At 43.1% G+C, this 25,430-nt stretch overlaps 2 protein-coding genes across 6 annotated transcripts in view; one reads left to right on the top strand and one right to left on the bottom strand.

Annotated features, from left to right (window-relative positions):
- The window catches only part of KCNAB1 (potassium voltage-gated channel subfamily A regulatory beta subunit 1), a 451,035-nt gene extending 442,372 nt beyond the window's left edge, over positions 1-8,663 (top strand). For both annotated transcript variants that reach the window (XM_004003226.6, XM_004003225.6), the window contains exons 13-14: positions 1,117-1,205; positions 6,961-8,663. In XM_004003226.6, coding sequence (XP_004003275.1) covers positions 1,117-1,205; positions 6,961-7,050 — 179 coding nt within the window. In that variant the 3' untranslated portion in view covers positions 7,051-8,663. The remainder of the gene's footprint in view (positions 1-1,116; positions 1,206-6,960) is intronic.
- On the bottom strand, positions 8,605-23,820 carry SSR3 (signal sequence receptor subunit 3). Of its 4 annotated transcripts, none has more exons than XM_004003224.5 (5): positions 23,631-23,820; positions 22,311-22,437; positions 18,214-18,312; positions 13,723-13,854; positions 8,605-12,666 (listed from the first exon to the last, which is right to left on the bottom strand). In XM_004003224.5, exons 1-5 carry the CDS (start codon positions 23,761-23,763, stop codon positions 12,600-12,602), a joined length of 558 nt encoding a protein of 185 aa, XP_004003273.1. In that variant the 5' UTR covers positions 23,764-23,820; the 3' UTR covers positions 8,605-12,599. The 4 variants fall into 4 exon arrangements, with proteins under 4 accessions (XP_004003273.1, XP_060250373.1, XP_060250367.1 ...); XM_060394390.1 differs by lacking the exon at positions 8,605-12,666 and adding an exon at positions 18,008-18,128 and having other exon boundaries at positions 13,661-13,854; XM_060394384.1 differs by lacking the exons at positions 8,605-12,666; positions 13,723-13,854 and adding an exon at positions 14,768-18,128.
- Positions 23,821-25,430: the final 1,610 nt, after the last annotated feature.

The raw sequence follows: 25,430 nt of genomic DNA, 5'->3' as shown, positions 1-25,430 counted from the left end.
AAGGGCTGGAGGAGGAGAAACAGAGCATGATATTTGGGGATGGAGAGGATTCACAGATAGTGCTGCTGACACACAAATGTCAAGGCAGGGAGTGAGGAGACAGGAAGCTAGACCAGGGATCGAACCCACATCCCCTGTGTTGGCAGGCGGATTCTTAACCACAGGACCACGAGGCAAGTCCAGAGGCTTATTTTAGAATGAGAGAAATTTGATTATGTTTTCTTGATAAAGAGGAGAACAGTAAGAAATCAAAAATCCATGAGAACAAAACAGGAAGAGAATAGCGAATCTAATCAAGTCCAAGAAAAGGAAAAAGGAGTGGGATCAGCACAGTTTGGCTTTGAACAGACATGACCCCATAGCCTCTGAAACTGGAGGGGTGTGTGTGTGTGTGTGTGTGTGTGTGTGTCTGTCTGTCTGTCTGTCTGTCTGTGTCTGTATGTGTATCTGTGTGTGTGTCTGTGTGTGTGTGTACTTGGGTCTGTAGGCTAATGGGGAATTAAGGGATATCCTACCTGAGGGATTCAAGTTTCTGCACTAAGTAGGAGGCTGGGTCATCTGCTGAAGGCGACAGGGCCAAGATTGAATAGGGGTTTAAGGGTAGAGGCTGCTACAGGTAAAGGTGGAGTGAGGGGTTAGACGGTTAGCAAGAGAGATGATCTCCACGAATCTCATGTCGGGAAGGGAGGGAGTCCAGACAGGGCTGACAGGTCAGTGGAAACGAAGGATCCAGATCAGATACCCAAAGTCTACAAGGACCCCACATAACAGATGAGGGAAAGTGACAGCATGGATGAGATGGAAAGGCAGTGGGAACAGGAATCCGGACGTCCAGCCATGAGCTGTGTCAGGTGTCTTCAGGAACAGGGCTGTGTTCCTCGACTGGATGCCCAGTGGGGCAGAGGAGGCCTAAGGCCGCAGTTCACATGCACGGATTCTACCAAGTCCTCCACACGACAGGGGGCGCTGCTGAGGCTCTTAATCCCGGAGTGCACCTCTATCCTCCCACAAAGTTAACACGTTTTGGTTGAGACAGAGGAAGCTGCAGATGGTGTTTGCAAACTCATCAACAGTCAGAAGTGCTCTGCCTTCCTGACCCGGTGCTCTCTCTTCCAGCGTGGTGCCTGAGAAACGAGGGTGTGAGTTCCGTTCTCCTGGGATCATCCACTCCTGAGCAGCTCATTGAAAACCTCGGTGCCATTCAGGCAAGTACTGCAGCCCCTGCCACCCAGCTCCAGGGAGTCTCCTGCTGCCTTTGAGGATGTCCCCGGCAGTGTCCTGGCTACCCGCCGCCCGCCCACCTCCTTCATCGCCTCAGGGCTGAGTTGCATCACAGCTCCGATGCAGGGAAGGGGGGAGAGGAGAAATGGGCACAAAGGCAAAAAAAGCCACAGAACTTTCACAGTACGTGGATCCAGGGATGTCCTCTTCTTCTTAACAGTCTCCTCCACGCTTATTTCTTGGGACGGTTTGTGTCTGTGGACAGTGTGTTTTAAGACCCAAGCAGTGTTACACTTGGCAACTGGGTTCCCAGGTCTAAGCATGAAAGCCTTCCCTATAATTGGCTTGAAATGGAGCAGCCATGTATTCACTTTTTTTCCCTACAAATATTTATTGTCAGTCTGCAGTATGCCAAGCCCCTCCTTTCTGCTCTCCTAGTATCCTATAGTCCTCTCTCCATCACAGCACTTCTGTAGTATAATTGCTAGTCTCCCCTGAGGTCAGAGACCTGTGTCTTTCTTGCTTCTCCATTGATTTTCCAGTTCCTAGGACTCCATGGCCCTTAATCAACTCTAGAAATGCCTATTGAATCAATGAATGTTTGCCACACTGAAGACAAATAGGTTCAGAATTCCAGGATCACCTCTCCCTAATAGTGGTTTCAGGAGCATCCATCCCCCCTTTCTCCCCTGCAGGGAGTGCCAAGCCTGGATGGTGCCTGAAGTACCCAGGAAGCCTGTGAGGGCAGCAGGAGGGGAAGAGAGTGATGTTCTGGGAGTCTTGGAGAGGGGTGGGGTTGGTGGCTGTGGTGACCATCCCATCCCTAAAGGCCACATTTCAGTCCAGAGCCTGCCTCATGCTCAGCCCAGCCAGGGGCCGCAGGAACGAGCACATCCACAACTCTTGCCACAGCCGCCACCTGCCCTAACAGCTAGGGTAGTTTGCTCACTGGGTAACAGAACTGTCTTAACAGCTTCTCATCTGTCCATCTTTCCCTGAAACCAGCCCTTAGCCCTGTTACGTCTCTCAGAAGGAAGCAGATGGAGATGGGGACAAACTAAACTTAAAAGGTTTTAAAACTCTTTTGAAAAAACAGCCCTGAATATGCTGGAGATAAAGGTGCAAACCTCCTACCCATCATCCCCTTTCTTAGGGCTGTGCAGCTGGGTAAACACCCGTGCCTCTCTGGTTCTGAGAAACCCCCCACCCCACAACCCTTCCTGGATTGTGGGGTTTCCCGTCTCTGCCTGGGGAATGCTCCTCTTATGAAAGCCACCCCCACCTTCTCTTATTTTCACTTATGCTTTGGGAACAGATAAAGGCTACACAATGAGGAGGAGGAAACAGAGGAACAGTCTATACACAAAGGAACTGAAATGCAATACAGTGATTTCAACTCCACTAATAACATTGAGCAAAGTCGGAGAGACAGTGAAGGACAGGGAGGCCTGGCGTGCTGCAGTTCATGGGGTTGCCAAGTCAGACACGACACAGCAACTGATCAACAATACATATTGAGTGCTTATTCTGTGTCTGGCACCATGTTAGGCAGAGAGCGTTCTAAGTACAGGTCACTGCCCTCAAGAGCTCACGGGCTGCCTGAGAAAGAGTGAATTAAGCAAGCTTGCTCTGTAGCTGGCACTGGGCACACCACAGAAAAGCAGACACGTATCACCCAACCTGCAAGGAGCTGACATTCCAGTGGGAGAGGCACATAATAGACGTATAATTTCAAGTGAGAAGGGATAAATAAATAAATAGAGATGGTGTTTTAATAGAGACCAACTGGGAAACAAGTGAGCCCACTTGAGACAATGTCCTTGCCAAAGGCCCCTTTGGAATATGTATATTCTGAAACCTGGAAGCAGAGGACACAGCATGTGAAAAGCCCTGCAAAAAGCAGACATAAGGAAGAGCAGTGCAGAGGCCCTGAGATGGGGAGTGAGTGTGTGTGTGTGTGCGCGCGCGCGTGTGCGTGAGCTCAGTCGTTTCTGACTGTGCCGCCTTGGACTGTGGAGTGTGTGTGTGTGTGTGTGTGTGTGTGCGCGCGTGTGCGTGAGCTCAGTCGTTTCTGACTGTGCCGCCTTGGACTGTGGAGTGTATGTGTGTGTGCACGCACTGTCGTTTCTGTGACGCCTTGGACTGTGGCCCACCAGGCTCCCCCTGTCCATGGGATTCTCCAGGCAAGAATACTGGAGTGGGTTGCCATGCCCTCCTCCAGGGGATCTTCCTGAACCAGGGATTGAACCCGTGTCGCCTGCATCTCCTGCAGTGGCAGGCAGGTTCTTTACCACTAGGCCATCTGGGAAACCTGGGATGGAAAGGCACTTGGCTTTTCTCCAGGAAGCACAAGCCTGAGGCTAATGTGGTCAACATGCAGTGAGCATAAAGGGTGGTGACCACAGGCAGGGAACAGGTCACACAAAACAGAACGCTAGAGCAGGCAGAGTTTTGTACTACTCATAGGAAATCCTTCGGAGGGTTTCAAGAGAAGGGATACACTGTTATTTGAATTTTTAAAGATTGCTTTGGCTGCTGTGTGAAATGCAAAATGAAGGAAGGCAAGGATGGGTTATCCAGGTGACAGGTGATGGTGGCTGGACTAGCAAGGATTCCATAGGTTTTGGTGAGACATGGCTTGCGGATGGCTTGGCAAGAAGAGGGAGGAGTTGAGGATTCCTATCATGCTAATAGAGTGATCACTGTCATTCCAAGGGGAGGCTAATACTGTTTGAGATGGTTGTGGGAGTTCTTCAGATAGCCAAAGATATATTTCAGAGAACTGAGTCCGTAATCTTCCCAAAGCATTTCCTCCCTAACTCTGGCTGTTAGCAGGATGGGGCTTCTGTGCTCTAAGGGTAAGAGAAAGGGGGTGTTATCAAGCAGGGAGCTGTTACCTGGAGGGCTTACTGTCCCCTCTCCCTTCCTACCCCACCTCCCGTGAACCCAGCACCAGAGATTCCGCCCTTGGCAAGCTGTGACTGGGCCCCTCCATACCGTGAGAGTAGATTGGGTGGCTGGGGGCTACCAGCAGTGGTAGGTGAGATTGAATAAAAGAGTGCAGTGTCTGGGGCTATAAAGAAGGAAGTTTGTAATGGGCAAAGGAAGGCAGCTGCTCCAAGGAATGAATGTGCCTAAGGTGAGCATAAACTGGAGGGGCATTTATCAGTCAGGGCCTCAACAGATCAGACTGGAGAGAAGCCGCAGCTGCAGGCAGCCCTCCTGCACAGGTCCCCATCCTCCAGCCTTAAAGCCCCTCTGAGGTTCCCCGCCACGTACTCAGAGAAGTCCAGGCTTCTCAGCAGTTGGGCCTTCCCATCCAGGGCTCATCTCCCCCCACCCCCACCCCCTCGTTTACCTCCCCCAGGATGTCCTAATCCCCAAAATAGTGGTCCTCCACCTGCGGTATCCACCACCCCAGACTCCCAAATCCTGCTCCATCCCCCAGGTCGAGCTCGACAGTGACCCAGTTCTGGGAGGACTTCCCTAATACCTGCCAGCCCTGCAGTGCCACCCAGACCCTTCCTCACCTAATTGCTGCAGTCACGATAACACTATGCCTGCAAAACTGCTAGGTCGTGGGATGTTTGTGTGATCTGTAGATGAAAATGTTTTCAAATAGTTGCCAACATTAAAAAATGGGGCAACTTCACATAAAATGCTGAATGTGTGACTTCTCTTGAATATTTAGGTCTTGTGTGTATATGGATACACACACACATTTATACACACATACACACAAGCATATACACACACATACATACATATGTATACATATATATATTTCATGTTTTATTCAAGTACTTTTATGATTTCACTTTTCTGATGTTTAGATCTCTTATTGGTATAATAAATGAAGAATCCTTTTCCTCACATGGCTAACCCACTATATTTTAGATACAAAACTTCTGACAAGTCCAGTTTCTAGATTTGAGTTTCACTGTTGTCTCACTCTAAATAGCATAATAGTTTAGATCCTCTGAGGCTCCAGAGCTGGTGGGAAACCAAACTCTCCTTTGGCTTCAGAGAGGAAAATGTTACAGAGCAGTGAGGAAAGAGCTCTGCCATCCAACCAAGCCCTGAGGTCCTGAGGCAAGCACTGAGTAGAGACAAGGTCACCCTGGCCAACATGACTACAGCGGAGGGTGAGGCTGAAACCGCACAGTCGGTCACCGTGAGTGTATTTCACCACGGTCTCCACACAGGGTCAGACTATTCTTGCAAGAAAGTCTGCCTTTGTCTCGTCTTGTGGTGCAATGCATGCCCTTGGCCCACTTCGTGCAATAAACACTAGCCGGCCCTAGATGAGCTCATCCTTTCCCAGGGCTTCAGTGAGCATGACTGTGCAAATAACTCACGAATTCTCACTACCACTGAACTCCACAGCTGCACTTCTGGTTGCCTGCAAGTCACTTCTCCATGGGGTCCTACAGACATCTTCACCTCAGCATATCCACCCCCCGCCCCAAACTTCTTATGCTCCTAACTTCTCCTCCTGTGGTCTCTCTACAGTTAGCTACACCAGTATCTTCCTAGTCACCCAGTCTTGAGATCACCATCAGCCTCCAAACTCTCTCTCCGAGTCACTCCTTTTCTCCTCCCCCACCACTGTCTTCCCAGGTGATGCCATGGTAAAGAATCTGCCTGCCAGTGCAGCAGACACAAGACACGCGGTTCCATCTCTGGGTCGGGAAAACCCTGTTGAGTAGGCAATGGCAACCCACTCGAGTATTCTCACCTGGGAAATCCCATGGACAGAGGAGCCTGGTAGGCTACAGTCCATGGGGTCACAGAGTCGAACGTGACTGAGTACGCACACACTACTGTCTAGTTAAGGCTCTTAGTGTCTGGCTACGATTAGAGTATTTCTAACATTTGTATCCCCTTTCAATCTCCTTCCAACTCATCCTTCAGAATACATCCAGGTGTCTGATGGGGTCATTCACAGTTGAGAAGTCCTGAGAGGTTCCACACCACGTACAGCATAAAGCTCCAGCTCCAAAAAACAGCATTCAGGGCCTTCCATTCTTTACAACTTCCCTCTTCCCATCATCTCCACACCTCCCATACTCTCTCCCCACTTTTATCAGCCCATTCACAGACTTCTCACTTCATGCTCTTCCATCAACCTAGGATGCCAGTTAACCTGCGGCTATCCTTCACCAGGGTTCTGCCCACCAGGTAGAATCTCAGTCTCTAGACCCATGCTGTCCACTACTGTAGCCTCCAGCCACACGTGGCTACTGTGTGTAAGGCAGCTAATCTAAATGGAATTAAGTGTAAAACGTACTCTGGGTCTGAAAGACTTAAAACATGTAAAACATCTTAATTACATTCTATACTGACTACAAGTTCAAATGATATTTCAACTCTAATGGAGTAAAATGCATATTAATTTCACCTGCTTCTTTCCACTTTTATTACTGTGACTACTAGAAAATCTAAAATTACATATATGGCTCTCATTTTATTTCTGTTGGATAGAGCTGCTCTAGGTATTCTGTATTTCTATGACAACCAATAATTACGAGCACCTACTAAGGGCCAAGCACCCTTACAGGCTCTAGAGCTGCAGTGTGAACAGACGAGGCCCCTGACCTTACGGAGCTTCCTGTCTGCTGGGGAGGCAGCATTTAGTGGTGATTTGTAAACATATCCAAATCTAGATGATGTCACTTAACATTTAGTACAAAACTCAATACCAAGTACTGACTTCATCCTTTGTTCTTGTGCTCTCAGGTCCTCCCAAAGATGACATCACACGTGGTAAACGAGATTGATAACATATTGCGCAACAAGCCCTACAGCAAAAAGGACTATAGATCCTAAGGCAATGCATGGGCCCCAAGGAGCTGCATGGGTAAAACAGCGGTCTATACAGGTACAGGATGGTGTCACTAGCCAGTGTTTTGAATCACTTAGCAGCCCACTGCTCAACCTCTAGTGTCCCTGGATTCTGAGGTGTCTGCTGTCGCTACCACTGTGCACCTGAAATTATGAACATACCTAAAAACTCACAAACAGGAAAATCCATTCTATTTTCTTACCTTGGACTGGAGTCACCTATTCTTACATTGCTCTGTACACCTCATGGTTAGGCAAAGTATATGGCAGGGAAAAGACATATTCCCTTCAGGCACTTAGTAACTTAAAAAACGTTGGACAAATATATTACAAAATCCACAGATTCAGCGTGGATTGCATCAGAAAGAGGAGGCTGTGTTCACTCAGAAGTCTTGCTTGAGAGAATCAGATGAAACAATTTTACTGAATTTTTTTTTTTCTATTTTCACATTCACGTTGTTTCATAAAATTAACTTTCATTACCTTTTAGCGTTGGCCTCAAAAATGGCCCTGTATAGCAGTTTCTCCAAAGCGTCTGTTAGAATTCTAATAATAATATGTTCATTTACACGGAGAGATGGTAAGAGGATGAAGACCCCCATCTTTAACTAGAGACAGTTCGGTTAATTTATGAAAGCGAGAACTACACTACTACAGAAGCTTTGCTTTGAATAAAATGTACCTGCAATGAAGTATTCATTTTTTTCTACATTTTACTAAAACCTGCTTTATTCTTTTTGACTGCTTGTAGGCACAGCTTCTGCAAGTTTAAATATTTGAGCTTTAAGAACAAATATACACATGCTCACTTTTGTTAAGTAAACCTGTAAAAACACCCAGAAGGGCAAATGTTTGCTGTTTAATTAGCACTGGGATTTTACAGCATAATGCTTGGTGTTTTTAACATGAAAGTAATCATGGGCTTTGTGAAAATGCTGTCACTACTCAACATATGCTGGGTAAAGTAACACACCCAAAGAAAAGCAAATGTTAAAGAACTTCCCGACTCCATAATCACACTATGTGCATTAAACTATATGCATGAAACCTCTTTGCATGGATTAATGGGGCCTAGCCTTGTGGCACTCAGCTGAGGTATACCCAGCCCTGCCACTATTGGCTACCTACATATACCACTAGAGAAAACCTGAGTATACTGTATGTACCTGTAAGGAGAAAACTTTCTTCCAGTTTGAAGGTGTATGTCAAGGGGGGAGGTCCATTATATCTCTATTTGGACACCTGAGCATGTACACAATTCTGATTTAATTTACTGGCCAACAGGTCCACCCAAGTAGAAATCACTGAGACTTACAGAAGTATACTATCAGCTTAAAATTCTATTTTCTGCCATCATTTCCAGATATGGATTTCATAGTTTTCTAAATCTTAAAATGTTAGTATGAAATACCAGCAAATTTTGGGGTTTTCTGTCCAAAAGTATCAGGTTAATAATGGAAATGGATCATTTTTCAGTTGTTCATTGTGTGTTCAATCAATCCAGTGAATTACTGTATGCATAAATGAGCTGAAGTCATCTAATTAGAACTGCAATTTATTTGCTTTGAGTAATAAAAGCATACATGCATTTAATCTCACAATTAGTTTTTATCTGGTCTATCACTAGAAGGCTATACATATAATCTCCATCTTTACAAAACAAACAGTAAGAATCTAAATAAAAATAATGCTGGCAGGTAAGCCTCACTGAATGATACCTAACAGAAACAGCTTTACAAAAAGATTTAAATTGTAACCCCAACTTTTCTTCTCTTAATGTAGAAAGTGATTAGCTACTAAAGATATTTCTCCTTGGATTTTAGAAATATTCGGTACTAAGGTTAAAGGTTCTCAAACTCATTTAAAAGAACCTGTGGGGACTTCCCTGGTGCTCCAGTGATTAAGAATCTGCCTGCCAATGCAGTGAACATGGGTTCGATCCCTGGTCCAGGAACTAAGATCCCCCATGAAGCAGAGCAGCTAAGCCCATGCACCACGGCTGAGGCCTTGCACTCTACAGCCCATGCTCCACGAGAAGCCACTGCTCTCTGCAACTAGAGAAAGCCTGCACGCAGCAATGCAGACCCAGCACAGCCAAAAATAAAAGATACGTAATTATTAAAAAAAAAAAACAACTGCAAATTAAACATTACTGCTTGAACTTGGGAACATCTCATTTTATATTCAAATCATCTGCCATGGTGAATATACTAGATAAATACATTTCACAGTTTTATCCTTAAGAAAAAATTTCCACATGCACTCTCATTTTCTTCTCTTTTCTGGAAAGACTTCCTTGGCAGAGAACATACCATTCCAAAGGGTAACCTGGGTGGCAGCCAGCCACATACCGAAACTTCAGCCAAGGGAAATAAAAACTAGAAGCCCTGTGTCTGGCTTCCCACTTTAAGAACTGCCACTTCATCTTCATCCATAGTGTGCACCAGGGGTCACCGGAGAGATGTCCGGGCTTCGGCTGGCCTTCGCCATCCTTAGGGCCATCCCGTTCCTTGCAAAAGAGGAACCCAGACTTCATGACATTAAAGGACCCCAACTCATACACAAGCTGATGGCAGAACCAGGCCTAGAATCCAGTATGTTGTGCTCCCGTCTAGAGGTCTTTCAGGGGTGATTTTCTTTTTTAGCTTTAAAGTAACAGTGTGTGACTTTTTAAGTTAAAAAAGCTTGGCTATGAGGACTTCCCTGGCGGTCCAGTGGCTGAAACTCCTCGCTTCCAATGCAGAGGGCTTGGGTTTGATCCGTGCTTGGTGAACTAAGATCTTTCAAGGCTTGTGGTGCAGCCAAAAAAAAAAAAAAAAAGAGCACAACCTTTCACAAGAAATCTGAGTATAAATCCAACCTCTGTATTTGTTAACTTCAAACTTGTTTCAAACTATTCTAGCCAAGTTAGAATAATATACCAAATAGGTCAGGCAGTAAATTTTTACCGGCTAAGAATTATTTCAACCCAAGTTCTTATTAAGTTATAATAAATGAAGAAACTAAAAACAGGGAAATGTAAAATGTTCCAGCACTTATCACACTTATCACAAGGGGTGTCAAAACTGGAATTAAATCACTCTGAATCCCAATTAGAGTAAAGCCTCTTTAATTCTCCTGGTGTTGGATATGGGGTGTTTTTAAGATAAAAATTCTACAGCTGATTTTTACTAACTAAGCCAGATCCAGTATGTCGTAATTCTGTGCGCTAGTCTTTCCAGAGGATTCGGAGAGGGCTGGGGGAAAGGTTTTGCTGCTCCCAAACAGTAAAGCACTGCATGGTGAGTCCCTAATGGAAACTGTGGAACCATCAGAAACAGATACACAGGAGTTTATCTAACGGTATAGAAACTGTTACTATGATTAAAAACAAAAAGTGCCGTAGGAACAATTCAGGAACAAAACCAAATTTTGGTTCCTCACTTTTCTACAAATTATTCAGTTTATTAATTCAAGAGACACTTTACTAAGAATGTAACACTGATGCCTTATTTTGGCACCCCATCTCAGGTATACTGTATTATAACACTAATTTTTTCCTATCTGTACAGGCACTGCCATCTAGTGGCAATTTTTTTACCTGCATGTTAAAAATTACAGGTAAAAAATTGGCCCAACTTTGGTAACAAGTAGTAAATATTGGTGGCTTGTTAAACACTGATTTTGTCAAATAAGCAGATACATTTGGTATAAACAGCAGGCCACCAGTCAAACTACTGACTCATTAATCAACAGGGAAAAAAAGTTAAAACATAATTAATTCTTATATTAACTCTTATTAACACTTTGCAGGCTACTTCTGACTTTTCCCCCATCCACTCCATATTATTCAGTGACGGCACGGGTAACAATGTACCAGAGAAAAGTAAAAGACTGCAAACTTCTAGAAGCCATGATGAATTATAATCCTCAGCAGAAAACAATGATGATCTGGGTCACTAGGCAAATGTACTCCTAGCTCATTTTACCTTAAATTCAGAAGTGGAAAACAAAGTTAAGATTAGAAACTGGGAATATATTTCCTTTGAGGTATTGCTTGTAGAATGGGATACCCAAATGGTAAAGTTCGATCCCTGGGTCGGGAAGATCCCCTGGAGAAGGAAACAGCAACCCACTCCAGTATTCCTGCCGGGAAAATCCATGGACAGAGGAGCCTGGTGAGCTACAGTCCCTGAGGTCACAAAGAGTTGGATACAATTTAGCACCTAAACAACAATAAGAACAAACTGCTTATAGAAAGGTACTGAATGTGGTCAAAAGCTAGTATCACCTGTGAGTCCGTGACCTTTTAAGTGATGAAAGTTCAATAAAAGTTCAAACTTTTTCGAATAACGCAAAAATAATCACCTATAAACACACTGGTTAAAAAATGAAGGAGTCTGCTCTTGGCTGGACCCACCAGGACTGAAGAGATCAGTATTTTGTTTACAACTCATTTTGGGAACTTGTGGACTAAAAGGTCAAATGTATGAAAGTCCTCATGGAAAAATGCTGAGCAGTACCAAAACCACTGTAATTCCTTGGAGAGTTTTTAGAATTCCAGAACTAAGATCACAAAAATCACTTTGGTCTCCTACACGTCAATATTCAGGAAAGAGACTCTCTTACTGAACATTCCTCCAGTGATGTGAGACCCTGGTCAAGAGGAAACAATGATTCCATTCTCTTAACAGGTCAAACCAACATGGGAGGGTTGAGCTAACCTCCCTAGACACCCACCCATGGCTAATGCTACAGAGCTGAACAGTGTGTGCTTTTAACCCCAAAGGACAACTCTCAGGACAACTCTCATATGCCTGGGTACTATTTTTAGGCTATTACCTTGGCTGCCTTTATTCTTAGAAAACACACACACACACACACACACACACACACACACACCCCTTTTCCACAAGCTTCTCTTCTCCCAGACACACACACACATACACACACACACACACACCACCACCACCCCCCCTACCTTTTCCACAAGCTTCTCTTCTCCCAGTTGGGGAAACCATGTTTTAACTGAGTTATTTCAAATCACAAAGTCAGAGACTTGCAAGCATGATGCTTCTGTTCAGTCCCCCAGAGGGAGACGATTCACTCTTATATTTATGGCTCAAAACAAGGAAAAAAGTTGTAATATTGTGCTTGGAACACACAGAACCAGTTATTAACTTCTTGCTACTATTATAAATAATAACAGCTCAGTCCAGGTTACTGTGACCTCTGACAAATCAAGGAAACAAGTTATTTTCTCCTCTTGTGATTATAACACATTCCAACACTTTTTGCCTTTTAATAAATGTCCTGGTACTCTGAGTTTCCCTTTCAATTCATTTAATTTCAACAATCTGTCAAAAAAAAAAAGAGCCAATAAACAAATACTGAATTACATTTTGTTGGGTATTTTAAACCCTCAAACTCCAGACTTATAAAAACAGCTTGTGTGTCTTCCACCCTGACCACCCTGCTATTTTTCCACATCACAGGCCACCCATAGATACAAAGTCGGGGCGGTGGGGAGGAGGGGCTGGCAAAGCTGAGGCAGTCTACTTGGAGCCAGTAGACAGGAGGGCGATGAGGCCTGAGGAAGCACTTATGGACAAAATGTAGTTCCTGTAAGAATTCAATGTTAAGGAAAAATCAACCCCAAATTGGTTTTCAACAAAACAAAAAGAACCCACCTCCTTGGAATGTACTGTTTTCCTCCTGACAGGCTGTCTAACGACAATAATGTGCAGCCCCATTGTCTGCAAATACAATTTACCAGAGAGCAGACTACAAAGAATGAAGAACATTCACAGGAAATACGTTCCAACAGAAAACACTTGAGACAAACCTAGAACACATGATCACAAAGAAAACATCTGAATTCCATTTAACCTTCAGGAAAAGAGCTGATCAAAGAACATAGGGAGCAAGAGGAGGCTCGATTTCCTTACCAACCCCCGCATCAACAGCAAAGGAAAAATAAGTGTTCCTTGTCCATCAGTGTTTTGGCCACAGCAGGCCTGTGAAAGCAAGGAGGTTCACAAAGTTTGCAACTACTCTCGGTCTCAGGACTAGAATGTTTGGGGCAAATCACTCCAGTATTCCCAGAAGATAAAAGTTGGACAGTATCTGCTATTTTATTACATCAGAAACTCCTACTGTTGAAAATTTGGCTACACATTCCTGGATAACACTTTTAATAAATTACCTTAAAAAGAGAAGACTGATTCTTGCCCAAAAGCTCAATTTAAGAGCAACCTGAAACACTATTAAGCTGTTATAAAATGTGCCAATTTAACTCCACTGGCTATCCACCCAAGCCCAAAGCCCCAAAGTACCAGCAGATACAGGGCTTATGCCAGGAGCTGTCAAAGAAGGCAAGTTTGCTTTGGCTCCTTAGCATGTTTGGTTTTTTTAAACCAGGCAGGTACACATCATCATATATGTAAGACTGCTTTGCAATACTCATTATTTATCATGAAGTCTTGATCATAAAACTAAAAGAACTTCAAATCAAAAGCCCTTATTTTAAACATCCAGAAACATGCCTAAGGTCACAGTGCTTATTAAGGGACTGACTCTCTTTGCAGTTTTTGTTACCAAAAACCACTCAGACAAATAAAAACCAAAATGAACTGTTTTTAGACTTCTAAAAAGGATAATCAACCTTTAAAAGGATACACTGTGGGGTTGAAGTTCTTCAGTATAAAGAAGGAAGCAACAATGACCAAGACCAGAAATAGGGTGTTATTATAGAAGATGGAAAATGTTGTAGCTTCATAATCAGCAACTTCATTCTTCTTCCACAAGATTCTGTGGACACAGAAACAAGTCATTTAGTTTTTCAGTAGGCACTAAAAATGTTAAATACCACACGGTTCTAGCTCATTGTAAGATCTGTAAGATTAAGTTCTTCTTTAAGTGTTCTGGGCAGAATGTGTTAATATTAAATTCAGTCAGCATTGTCCCCTTTATTCTACTAAAAAAGATATTTCATTTTATCGATGCTCAGAAATTCCCTGGTGGTCTAGTAGTCAGGATTCAGTGCTTTCAATGCCAGGGCCTGGGTTCAGTCCCTGGTCAGGGAATTAACAGTTATCGATGCTCAAGTAGCTGGGTATATTACCTTTTTTCCCAGCAGTTTAAGCTTTGGAGGAAGGAACTGATTAATCACAATAGGCATCTTTCTCTAGATACTCACCAAAAACAAACTATTGATTAGCAGCCTGAAAGGGCTTTCTCGCCCCTTTGCAGGCTTGAAACTCTCTACTGCTACTGCTAAGTCACTTCAGTCGTGTCTGACTCTGGGCGACCCCATAGACGGCAGCCCACCAGGCTCCCCCGTCCCTGGGATTCTCCAGGCAAGAACACTGGAGTGGGTTGCCATTTCCTTCTCCAATGCAGGAAAGTGAAAAGTGAAACTGAAGTCGCTCAGTCGTGTCCGACCCTCAGTGACCCCATGGACTGCAGCCTTCCAGGCTACTCTGTCCATGGGATTTTCCAGGCAAGAGTACTGGAGTGGGTTGCCATTGCCTTCTCCGTGAAACTCTCTACAGTCTACAGATTTCACCCTTCAATGTTACACCTTAAGACAAGCCTATGGACAAAACCAGCTGTCACGTCACAGAAACAGACTTGTCTGTGACTCTCTTTAGCCATCTTTATTTAATTTGAACTAAGAATCTGCTTGATCATTAGGAATTTTTACTCCCGTGAAACCCATTACTTTTTATTTAATCTACTTTTCTTTTACCGTTTCACAGGGGCAATAGGAAGTTCCAGGGTGCCTGTGAATAAGGGGGTCTTTATTCTGCTCAGTTAATTAACTTTGTAATGCAATTTTTAAACGAGTAGGTAGGTTCTAACCTAGTAATGGGATGTGAAATCAACGGAGTGGATCCACTGTTCAGGAAAAATTACTGGGTGGGTTGTGACCAACACGTTAAAAAAAAAAAAAAAAAAAGAAATAGGAAAAAAACCCAGAAAAGTGGCAAGTGCATCACATACAATAGGGCAGTAACTTTGTTCTCTGGAACATTTATGTGTGTGTATGTAAAAGTATCTGGTCAAACAGTAAAACATTTTTACTGTGGGTCATCTAAAAGGCTCAAAGTCACTGCCATTGATGCTTTCTCCTCCAGAAAAATACATTACTCTGGGGTCAGATGGTACCCCCAACTAATGCTAAGGCTAGCACAATGGCTAATTCATTGTTTTATTCACCAGCTGTTGTAATGCAAAGTCATCAAGCCTGGCTGTAAAGGAACTAAATGAAAGGTATTAGCACCTTGTCTTCAACGGAAGAAATTCGTGGTTTCTAATATATATGCCATGTTTCCTTGATTCTGTGGATACCATCAACTTAGTAAATCTTAGTCTACTGTAAAGTTTGGGAGATGTGAAGGACCTTATATTAAATGCAGCTATCAACTATAAAGCAGCTTCTGATTTCAGAGACGTTTAAATGTAAATTTTAAAAATACATGATTTGGAATTAATACAATATTCCATTCTATCAATGATCAAAGAAAACACCAGCCCGGTCCAGAAATGTCCATAGTCTCTACATGGTTTAATGCTACAAACACTGTTTTTAAGACTTTGGCACAAGACCCAGTGAAGACAGGCTCCTTAAATAGGCTACAGGCATGACTTTACTGTTGGCAATTAAATTATCCCATCTCTACTACAGCGCTTCTCCCGAACTCCCTGCCAAACCCTGAATCAGAACTAACTTCAACAGGTTTTTCATGAAAGAGTGGTTCAATCGTCTGGGTTGTCCCAGCTCCCAAAGGCCATGAGTTACATGGGGGTATATATACCCAGTCAGGACTGTCTGGCAGCTCTCACAACTTTTTCTAGTCCAGCCATATCCTGGTTTATTTTGAAGAAGGTTAGGACTCCCGATCCCCCTCATCAGCAGAGGTTCTGCCAGGGCCTCACTGGTAGGAAACCAAGTTTGAGAGAGCACTTCTCAAGTAGTCCTTTGTCCAAGGAGTACTTCCTAAAACAGGAGAGAAGTTGAGACCATACTCAGCAAGTCTTACAATTTGATAATACTAACAACGGACCATCAGTAAGTCAAGGAGAAATAACCCTCATATCCTGGGACAAGCATTAATGAATCTGATCCTCCTCTGCTAGTTTCCATCCTTGCATAGATGGAAAAGCAGTTCAAAGCGGCACATAATTGATATTCCGAATGACTGTAGATGGAGCTTCGAGAGATACCCATCTGGGTAGAAACATGCCGATAAGCCTTCTCTTTAATCTCTTGGAAACAACTAGTCTTTTGAGAGAAAAAAACACTAGATCTTTAAGGGAGTCGTGGATCCAGGTACTGCATCAATAATGGCTACAGACCTTGGTACAACTGTATCCAGTGTGGCCTTTGTGAGAGGCCACAATTACAAACAGCACAAATCCCTACTGATGGCAAGAACGGATCTTTATAATTTTCTGCTGCTCTGAATTTTAACTATCAATAAACCTCCACTTCACCCTAATCTGAAATATCTGATCCAGCCAATGGCAAAGAGGCTTCATTTCCAATTCCAAATGATCTGCTGGTGAAGACTACCTTTCTTCCATGCTGTGAAAGATTCTGAGACACATCCCAGGACGAAGAGCAAGTACCAGACCAAATCAGGAAGTCTGCAGTGGGCAGAGAGACCCATTTGCCATCTCTGATATAATTAGTCATCTAAAACCTCTAAGATTGTACAAGCTTATAAAAAGCATTTTGAAATTTGGGTAATGATGAAGCGCACTCCAATTTAGAAACCACTGTTCTAATAAATACTGTAATTCAATAAAAAGGTTTAAAAAAGTGGTCTAGATTCTCTAGTATCTATCCCTATGCAAAAATTTGTGATCAAAAAGTTACACAGAGCCAGAAGTCCTTAAGGCTGCTCCCTAAAACACAGGAATTTGCTCTGAGGACTTTAATAGTGTTCCTTCAGTTTTATGAAGGATTCATAGGACATAATCACTTCAATAACGTTTTGGTGCCTGTCCAAAACCACTGTAGAAGACACTGTTCATTAAGTTACTCTGTGTCCCTTACGTAAGGACCCATTTGATAAAGTCTGTCCAAGATTCAGTGCCAGGAAAGTTTCTCTTCAGAAGGATATGCCTCCTGCTTCTCATCCGACAATGAAAGCTGGATGACCTCAGACGTGCCCTCTGACACTTGGAAGCTCAGAGCTAAGTTCTGTGGCCAACTGCTGCAACTAACCCTGAGGTCCTCATTTATCCACCTCTTCTTACTTTTCATCGGTTTCTGATCTTTTAAAATTGTACTGCTTTGTTTTATATGCAATTTAATATTTTAAGTCCCCACAAAGTCTTTCTGGAGCAAAGTGGGATAAAAATTCCATTTCACAAAGCACCTTATGGACACTAAAACTTAAGATCCATGAAAACAGGCTCAACTTACGACTTTGTTAAACCATCTGGCAACTCTTAAGCGCAAGTTTATTCAATCGTTCAGAGACTTGTATTCAGACCTTAGCCTGTTCGTTAGACTTCTAACAGCAGCTGGCAGGAAAAACTGGGGATGGCGCTCATAAATATGGCAAAGAATTGGGCAACAGGAGACAAACCTAATTCTTTTCTTTTTCCCAAGCAATGCAGATGACCAACAACCAGATGTGCCCAGGGAAGTTCAGGAGCAGAAATACCACCACCTGAAAATGCTTACACGGAACACAATGTAAAGCCTTCAGACACAGGGGTTAGGTGATACCTGAAGGTCACACAGCTAATGCGTGGCAGAGCCAAGCACTGCACACAGCTCCGCATGCTCCCAAATCGGGCAGGGCAGTGGAGTACAAGCTCATGCCAAACTGCCTGTGCTCCTCCTCTGGCCTTACCACACACTAACCCATGACCTTGGAGCAACATACCCTAGCTCTCTGTACCTCAGATTCCTCAGGCGTAAAGTGGAGAAAACAACAGCACCTACCTCGTGGGGCTCTCTGGAGGAAAGTATCTGGTGGTAATAAACACTCAAAAAGTCAATTATCTTCATTACCACAACTTGTACAACACCAACGTTTCTCTCAGACAGTTCTGATACCCATGTTCTTTAAGCAGAAACAGAAAAAACTTTATTTTCTACAAATACCCGCCTTTCTGGTTACCACAAACACTTTAATTAGGGAGTCAAACCTTTCATCCTTTTCCTTCCGAGACATCTTTCTATTATCAGCTTCAGAGAGTTTCCGAGTCACTTCTTTGGAGACAGCATCTTCCCTCTTCTGTGCTACTCTGAAAGGAAAAGAAAAAGAGTCTCCACATGCTCCAGGAGTGAACACTGCTCCCTCTCAGAAACACTCTGTACTCCAAGCTTGTACTGGCAACTGTATCATACTTTACATTTCAAGAAAACAAGCTGGACAGAAAGTTCCAAGCTTATTACACTATACTAGCCAAAAGAGAGGGAGTTCAAGAAACTTCCAAGATGTGGTTTATTAGTGATGTGTTCTGAATTCTGCTTAAAAGGGAGAATTTTCCAAAGTTAGGCATTCAATATGGAAATAAAAGTCAAATGCTATTAGCACAATTTAGTTATGAATCATTATAGCTCCACTTTGTTTTAACTCATAAATTAACTGTTCCACAAATAAATTTGTTAAGGCACTAGTAAATGACACATGATTTCAATTCCAATATATAACAGGAGAGAAAATTAAGCTTAGAGAAATCTAAAATCTTAAAGTAAAGCTTTTAACTCTATTCAAAAGAGGAATATTACTAAAAAGAAATATTACCACCTGGTGCAGGACTGACCATAGCAACTACTGGTTTGAGAGTTGCACCAAGAGATAATATGGAATCAGCCAGAAAATGCTGAAAGTGTCACTTGAGAAATCAGATAAGAATATTTAGTGATGAGTCAGATAAAGAAAAAAAAAAAAAAGACATAATCCTAAAAAAAAAATCTACGAGATAAGTTTTATCAGATGGGGTTGCTAGTGAAAGAGAAGATAAAATTTAACCTGTGATGAAATACAAACGCCTCCCCAAAGATTAGACATTTAAATTTGATGATTTACTTTTCATAATATAGGACAAACTGACTACCCGTAAACATAGATCACAAGCAAAATACAGCAATTACCTATAAAGTCTCACTAAGAAAACATTCAACACAATACTGAGATGTATTAAACAAGCCACAGATGTAGACCATAGAGACAGACATCTGTTCAATCTATGTTCCGATCCCTCATAACTACACTACATTAACTTCTGGTCCGTGGACCGAGGAAAACTGGGGAAAAATCAGGATGGGTTCCTGAAAAGCCCAAGATCATGAACAGCAACAGCTTTCAACCTTCAACAACATGGGCTTCTGGGCTACAAATGAAGCCATTTTCTACTCCAGAGGATCTTCCTGACCCTGGGGTCGAACCCACATTTCTTGCATCTCCTGCATTGGCAGGAGGATTCTTTACCATTGAACCTCCTGAGAAGCCCCAAGTTTGGGTTGGTTTTATCTATCTCTCACTCAATAATCAAGTTAGAAGTGACATTGTTGAAAACAAAATCTTTAGTCAACTTTGACTAATGTATTTTTCCACAAATTGGTCATTGGAGGGAGGAAAACCAGTTAGAAAATAGGTAAAAGGAAACAGGTTCTGAAATGTAAAGAAAACAGCAGCTAAGGGAGCAGGTAGCTGTTTCAAGAGCTACTTTAACACACTAAATAGAACATTATAAAGCCCTGCTATCCCTGACTCATTGTATTACGTAAAATTCTGTTCTGCAGGCAGAGACTCTCATCTCTTAATCTCCAGCAAATCCAAGGAACTCATTAAATGTTTCTTGAACTTCACATAAGACTGCTTTTTTCTAAGAAAGGCCAGCTGATAAGAAATGGACACGGTTTACAGCAAAAACCTTTCTTAGCTGAGTAGAGGGGGGAAAACACACACACACACACGCACGCACGCACCTCAACTGTCAGGATGCTAGGACGTAAGAATGAACTATTTTCAAAAGAGCTGGCTCTAGGCATCTCTCAGACAAACAGTCAATCATCTGTCCTGAAAACACTTACCGAGATAACTAATTTCTCTTCTATGTCTAAAATTCTATACTTGCCTAAAAAGACATTAACAACTACACTGTAGGTTTATTACAACTCAGCCCTACCCTCCATCTCAGTGCTCTCAGCAAACAAAATCTCCCTCAGCACTTAATGCTCTGAAACAAGACAGAGGCAAATCCAGGGGCCCAGCACCCAGCCAACTGAGATTAAAAAAAAAAAAAAAAAAAAGTCTTCATAAACATCTTAAAAATCATACCATGTTAAAAGAAATTCCTATGGGCTCTCTCACCTCCAACCTCTCCAACACTGCACACAAACATTTATTACATGCCAAACGCCATGGCCTACATTTTGTTGCATGTACCATATTTAATCCTGACCATCCCAAGAGGTACCATTAGTACTCCCATTTTACAGCCCAGAAATCTGAAGTCTCAAAAGATAAAATGCAGGCCCAAGGGTCTGCACTTAAGAGAAGCAGAGTGGGAACTGGAATACAGACTACAGACTCTAGCCATTCCCTCTATCACCAACACCTACCCACACTCAGCATCTTGCTGGCTCTTGAAGCCTTAACACTCTTACCAATCTGTAGGAGTTTTTATGTCAGTAGCAATATTTAATATTAGACCCAAACTATGATGACTAAAAAATAATTCCACTCAGAGATCCTATTAAGTCAGTAAATGTTAGTCGTTCAGTTTTGTCCAATTCGTTGCAACCCCATGCTGTAGCTCACCAGGCTCCTCTGTCCGTGAAATTCTCCATTTAAGAACACTGGAGTAGGTAGGCATTCCCTTCTCCAGGGAATCCTCCCTGCCCAGGGACTGAACCCAAGTCTTCCACATTATAGGCAGAGATCACTGAAATTTCACTGAACTAAACAAAATGTATCATTAACTAGTGTAAGAGAATAAACAAAGGACAAGGAAGCTGTCCTCAAGAAGCAGCAAGTAAAACTGAGGGGAAAGAGCATGATTTTTGACTCCAAAAAGGTGAGTGAAAAATTATATGTAGAACAAGTGAAAAACACTAGGTCCCAAAGAGACCAAGGTCCAAGGGAATCACAAAGGATGGGTCATGCAAAACACCCACTCTGAGGACTTCACTATCCACAGACGGCCCTGCCTCATGAGAAGGACAGCCCAGGAAAGCATAGGCCGAGATGGGCTGAATTCTGAAACGGCAGCTGGTGAAGAGGGGCTGCCAAGCAGGAAGACAACAGAGATGACCTGGATTTAGCTGTTCCAGCAACTGTCAGGCACAACCTAGACGCCTAAGGATCCAGGACAACAGTGGGGAGGCTTACAATAATCCCTGTTAACTGAAATCACCTCAAGGTGTTTCTGCTCCTCATCACCAGAAAGCTTGACACAGGAACAATAAAGACAGTTAGGATTTCTCTGGAAATGATTCCTAAGGCTTAAAATAACAGACATGTAAGAATGGAAAGAAAGGGAGACGTTTCTAAATGAGGGAGGAGAGGAGTCATGTTTAAAGGCTGAGTCGGAAGCCCTAAGCCCCAATGCTAAAAGATGAGGCCTGATTGGTAGGAGGCAGAGGATTCACATTCCAAGGGTCTGGAAGAATCTGGTTTTAATACTTTTAGAAAAGAGAATGTCATGAAGAGTTATTAGGAGAGTGACATGACAAAATGAAGGAAGAAACAGAGAAAATATGGTAGCCTAATTAGCATTAAAAATGTCAAGGTTGAGTAAAAGAAAAAAAGACCACTTCTTTCACATCCAAAAATTCTACATGGAGAGTCCAGAACAATTCTTTCCAGAATTCCATTTGACTTTTAAAATGTTAATTTACTTGGTGGGTTTGCTTTTCTGAGCCCCATGATTAAGGCTAGTACTCAAGTGTTCTAATTCCAACCTCAACACCCACTTCCATAGCACTGTTAGCAGACTCTCTCTGCTTTTCAGTTAGTCGCTATTCCTTCATACCATTATTTATAATTATATATTTTGCAATCATATATACACACACCCCAAATATACATACACATATATTTCCAATTAATCCAAACATACATACACATCTATCTCAAATGAATCCAAATATACATACACATATCTCCCCCCAAATATACATAAAACTATATCTCAATGCTTACCAAAACACACACACACAAATGGTCTTTCAGAAGTCACCCTACTATATAAAAATGCAACAATATTTACTTTCACTTGAGAAATATACTTACTTGTGCTTGAGAACAAATTTCACATTTTTGTAAGCAAAGGCCACCAAGTAAGTGCTTACTAGGGTCATCACACTGTACAGAACAGCAGACTGAATAAGATCCATATGCCATATTCGCCAATATAACCCTGAATTAAGATAAAAGGGGGTGGGGAATACAAAAAGAAACAAAACATTACCACCCAGTTACAAAAACCTGCTGAGTTATTAACGATTATAGCTAAACCTGGTAAAATACAGCCCGGATTAGGGAATCCAATACAGTGTAAGAAGAACTTCCTAAGTGCGATATCCAGGAAAAAGTTAAGTCTCAAGTGTTTCTAGTTCAGAATACTTGAAAACCGTAATCTTCCTATAACTAGTCCATGATGAGATTTCTGATGATTATAGAATGAGAACTCTAGCTCAACAAAATCACGATTCAGACTTCAAATTTCATTCTTCAGGGTACTATCACACTAACTACAAGTCATTCCGAGACTCCACGTGTAGTCCCAAACCAGAGTTCACACGCTGACGTGGCTGTTCTCTGAAATCAAGGCAATGCACAGTGCGGTCAGTGAACCATGTTAACTGCACGCTAGGTTTTATAAAGTCAGGAGAGAAAATATATCTGGATTTGCCCAACAACAGTGCAAAAATGTAGGGGAGAGGAAATTGACATTTGGAATCCCTAAACTCTAAAAACAACCTTGGCCAAGGTTGTAAAGTTTTTCCATTCAAGTAAGAATTCTAGAATTGCTCTAACAGAATTATTAAAAAGTTTAAACACAGTAGAGCTTGGGGCCTTGGCACTGGTTCAGCTTCTTTCGGAAAATAATGTTCTGTGTGAACCGGTTCTAAAGCTACATTTACAATTCGGTGCGATTGTTTATGTCTCTAACCTAATTCATGAGTTTCTCCAAAGCAAGTAAAAAGTTTAAGATCCCATTACAGCAAACGATAGTTATACCGGGCGAGGGGGCTGGGGGAGAACAGGCGATATGCCTGTTAGCATCACAAGATCTTAACCCGGGTGTTGGTTGAAATACAGATTTGAGGCCGCCATCCCAGAACCAGTAACTCACAATCCGCAGACCTGAGGCCCGGGAACGAGCTAGCCTACTTTTCCAACGTGCTATAATGACTTTCCTGGGATGCCACCCACCACGACCCCGGACAGATCACGGAGGCCCACAGAGGCTGCGTGCAGCCCCCGAGTCCAGGGGGAGCTGGGGGACAGCACAGGCTCCGGCGCACGCCTCGCCCTCTGCACGGCCTTGCCACGTCCCCGCCCAGCCCAGCCCAGCCCAGCCCAGCCCGTCTCGCTCCAAGCGCTCACATATGGGGATGGCGGACACGATGAAGGCGTTCCCGAAGAAAAGCGCCGAGGACTTGGCCGAGAGGTTGCGGCTGAAATCCTGCAGGAGCAGGTCCTCCTCGGACTGCTGCTTGGGCCCGCCTTTGGGAGCCATGGTGGAATCGGAGCCGCGGGACGGGCACGGAACCGGGCGCAAAGCGGGGAAAAAGCCGCGGTCACCGCCTCTACAGCCACCGTATCCGCTAACGACCAGTCAGCGCAGCGCGAGGAGGCGGGACCCGGCCTGGGCTTGGAACAAACATCCGCAGGATTGGCCAGTCTGGCGCCACTTTGGAGGTTTCTCCGGCGTGATTAGACAAGCGGGCCAGACTTCCGGATTCCTAGCCGACCACGTGATTCGTCACTTTCTAGGAGGAAGCCGGGACTTGTAGTTTAGTGGGCGCTATTAACAAAACTTTATTAACATTCTATTTCAAAGATGCTGATAGACTCATGCTTTCCAAGCCCTGGAAATCCCAAAACATGAAGCTCTTCGTCTTATGGTCATTCATTCATGGAACGTATGGTTTAACTGGCTCTGTGGGTACCCAGAAGCAGAAGCTATTAAGAGATAACAAGAATACACAGAACTATACAAAAGAGCTCTTAATGACCCAGATAACCATGATGGTGTGATCACTCACCTAGAGCCAGACATGCTGGAGTGTGAAGTCAAGTGGGCCTTTGGAAGCATCACTACCAACAAAGCTAGTGGAGGTGATGGAAGTCCAGCTGAGCTATTTCAAAGCCTAAAAGATGATGCTGTTAAATAAAGTGCCACACTGGAAATGCCAGGAAATTTGGAAAACTCTGCTGTGGCCACATAATTGGAAAAGGTCAGTTTTCATTCCAATCCCAAAGAAAAGACAATGCCAAAGAATGTTCAAACTACTGTACCATTGCGCTTATTTCACATGCCAGCAAAGTAATGCTCAGAATTCTCCAAACTAGATTTAAACAGTACCTGAATGGAGAACTCCCAGATTTTTCAAGTGGGATTTAGAAAAGGCAGAGGAACCAGAGACCAAATTGCCAACATCCGTTGGCTCATAGAAAAAGCAAGAAAATTTCAGAAAAACATCAACTACTTCGTTGACTCTACTAAAGCCTTTGATTGTGTTCACTTCAGTTCCGTCATTTATCATGTCCGACTCTTTGTGACCCCATGGACTGCAGTACACCAGGCTTCCCTGTCCATCACCAACTCCTGGAGCTTACTCAACTCATGTCCATTGAGTCGGTGATGCCATCCAACCATCTCATCCTCTGTTATCCGCTTCTCCTCCCGCCTTCAATCTTTCCCAGCATCAGGGTCTTTTCCAATGAGTCTGCTCTTCTATTCAGGCGGCCAAAGTATTGGAGTTTCAGCTTCAGCATCAGCCCTTCCAATGAATATTCAGGACTGATTTCCTTCAGAATGGAATGGTTGGATCTCCTTGTTGTCCAAGGGACTCTCAAGAGTCTTCTCCAACACCACAGTTCAAAAGCATCAATTCTTCAGCACTCAGCTTTCTTTATAGTCCAAGTCTCACATCCATACATGACTACTGGAAAAACCAAAGCTTTGACTAGATGGACCTTTGTTGGAAATGTAATGTCTCTGCTTTTTAATATGCTGTTTATGTTGGTCTTAGCTTTTCTTCCAAGGAGCAAGGGTCTTTTAATTTCATGGCTGTGGTCACTATCTGCCGTGATTTTGGAGCACAAAAAAATAAAATCAGCCACTGTTTCCATTGTTTCCCCATCCATTTGCCATGAAGTGATGGGACCAGATGGCATGAT

Source organism: Ovis aries, chromosome 1, assembly GCF_016772045.2.
Source record: "Ovis aries strain OAR_USU_Benz2616 breed Rambouillet chromosome 1, ARS-UI_Ramb_v3.0, whole genome shotgun sequence".
NCBI lineage: Eukaryota > Metazoa > Chordata > Mammalia > Artiodactyla > Bovidae > Ovis > Ovis aries.
The sequence above is the reverse complement of the archived record's forward strand: the minus strand, read 5'-3'. Positions and strand labels throughout refer to the sequence as shown.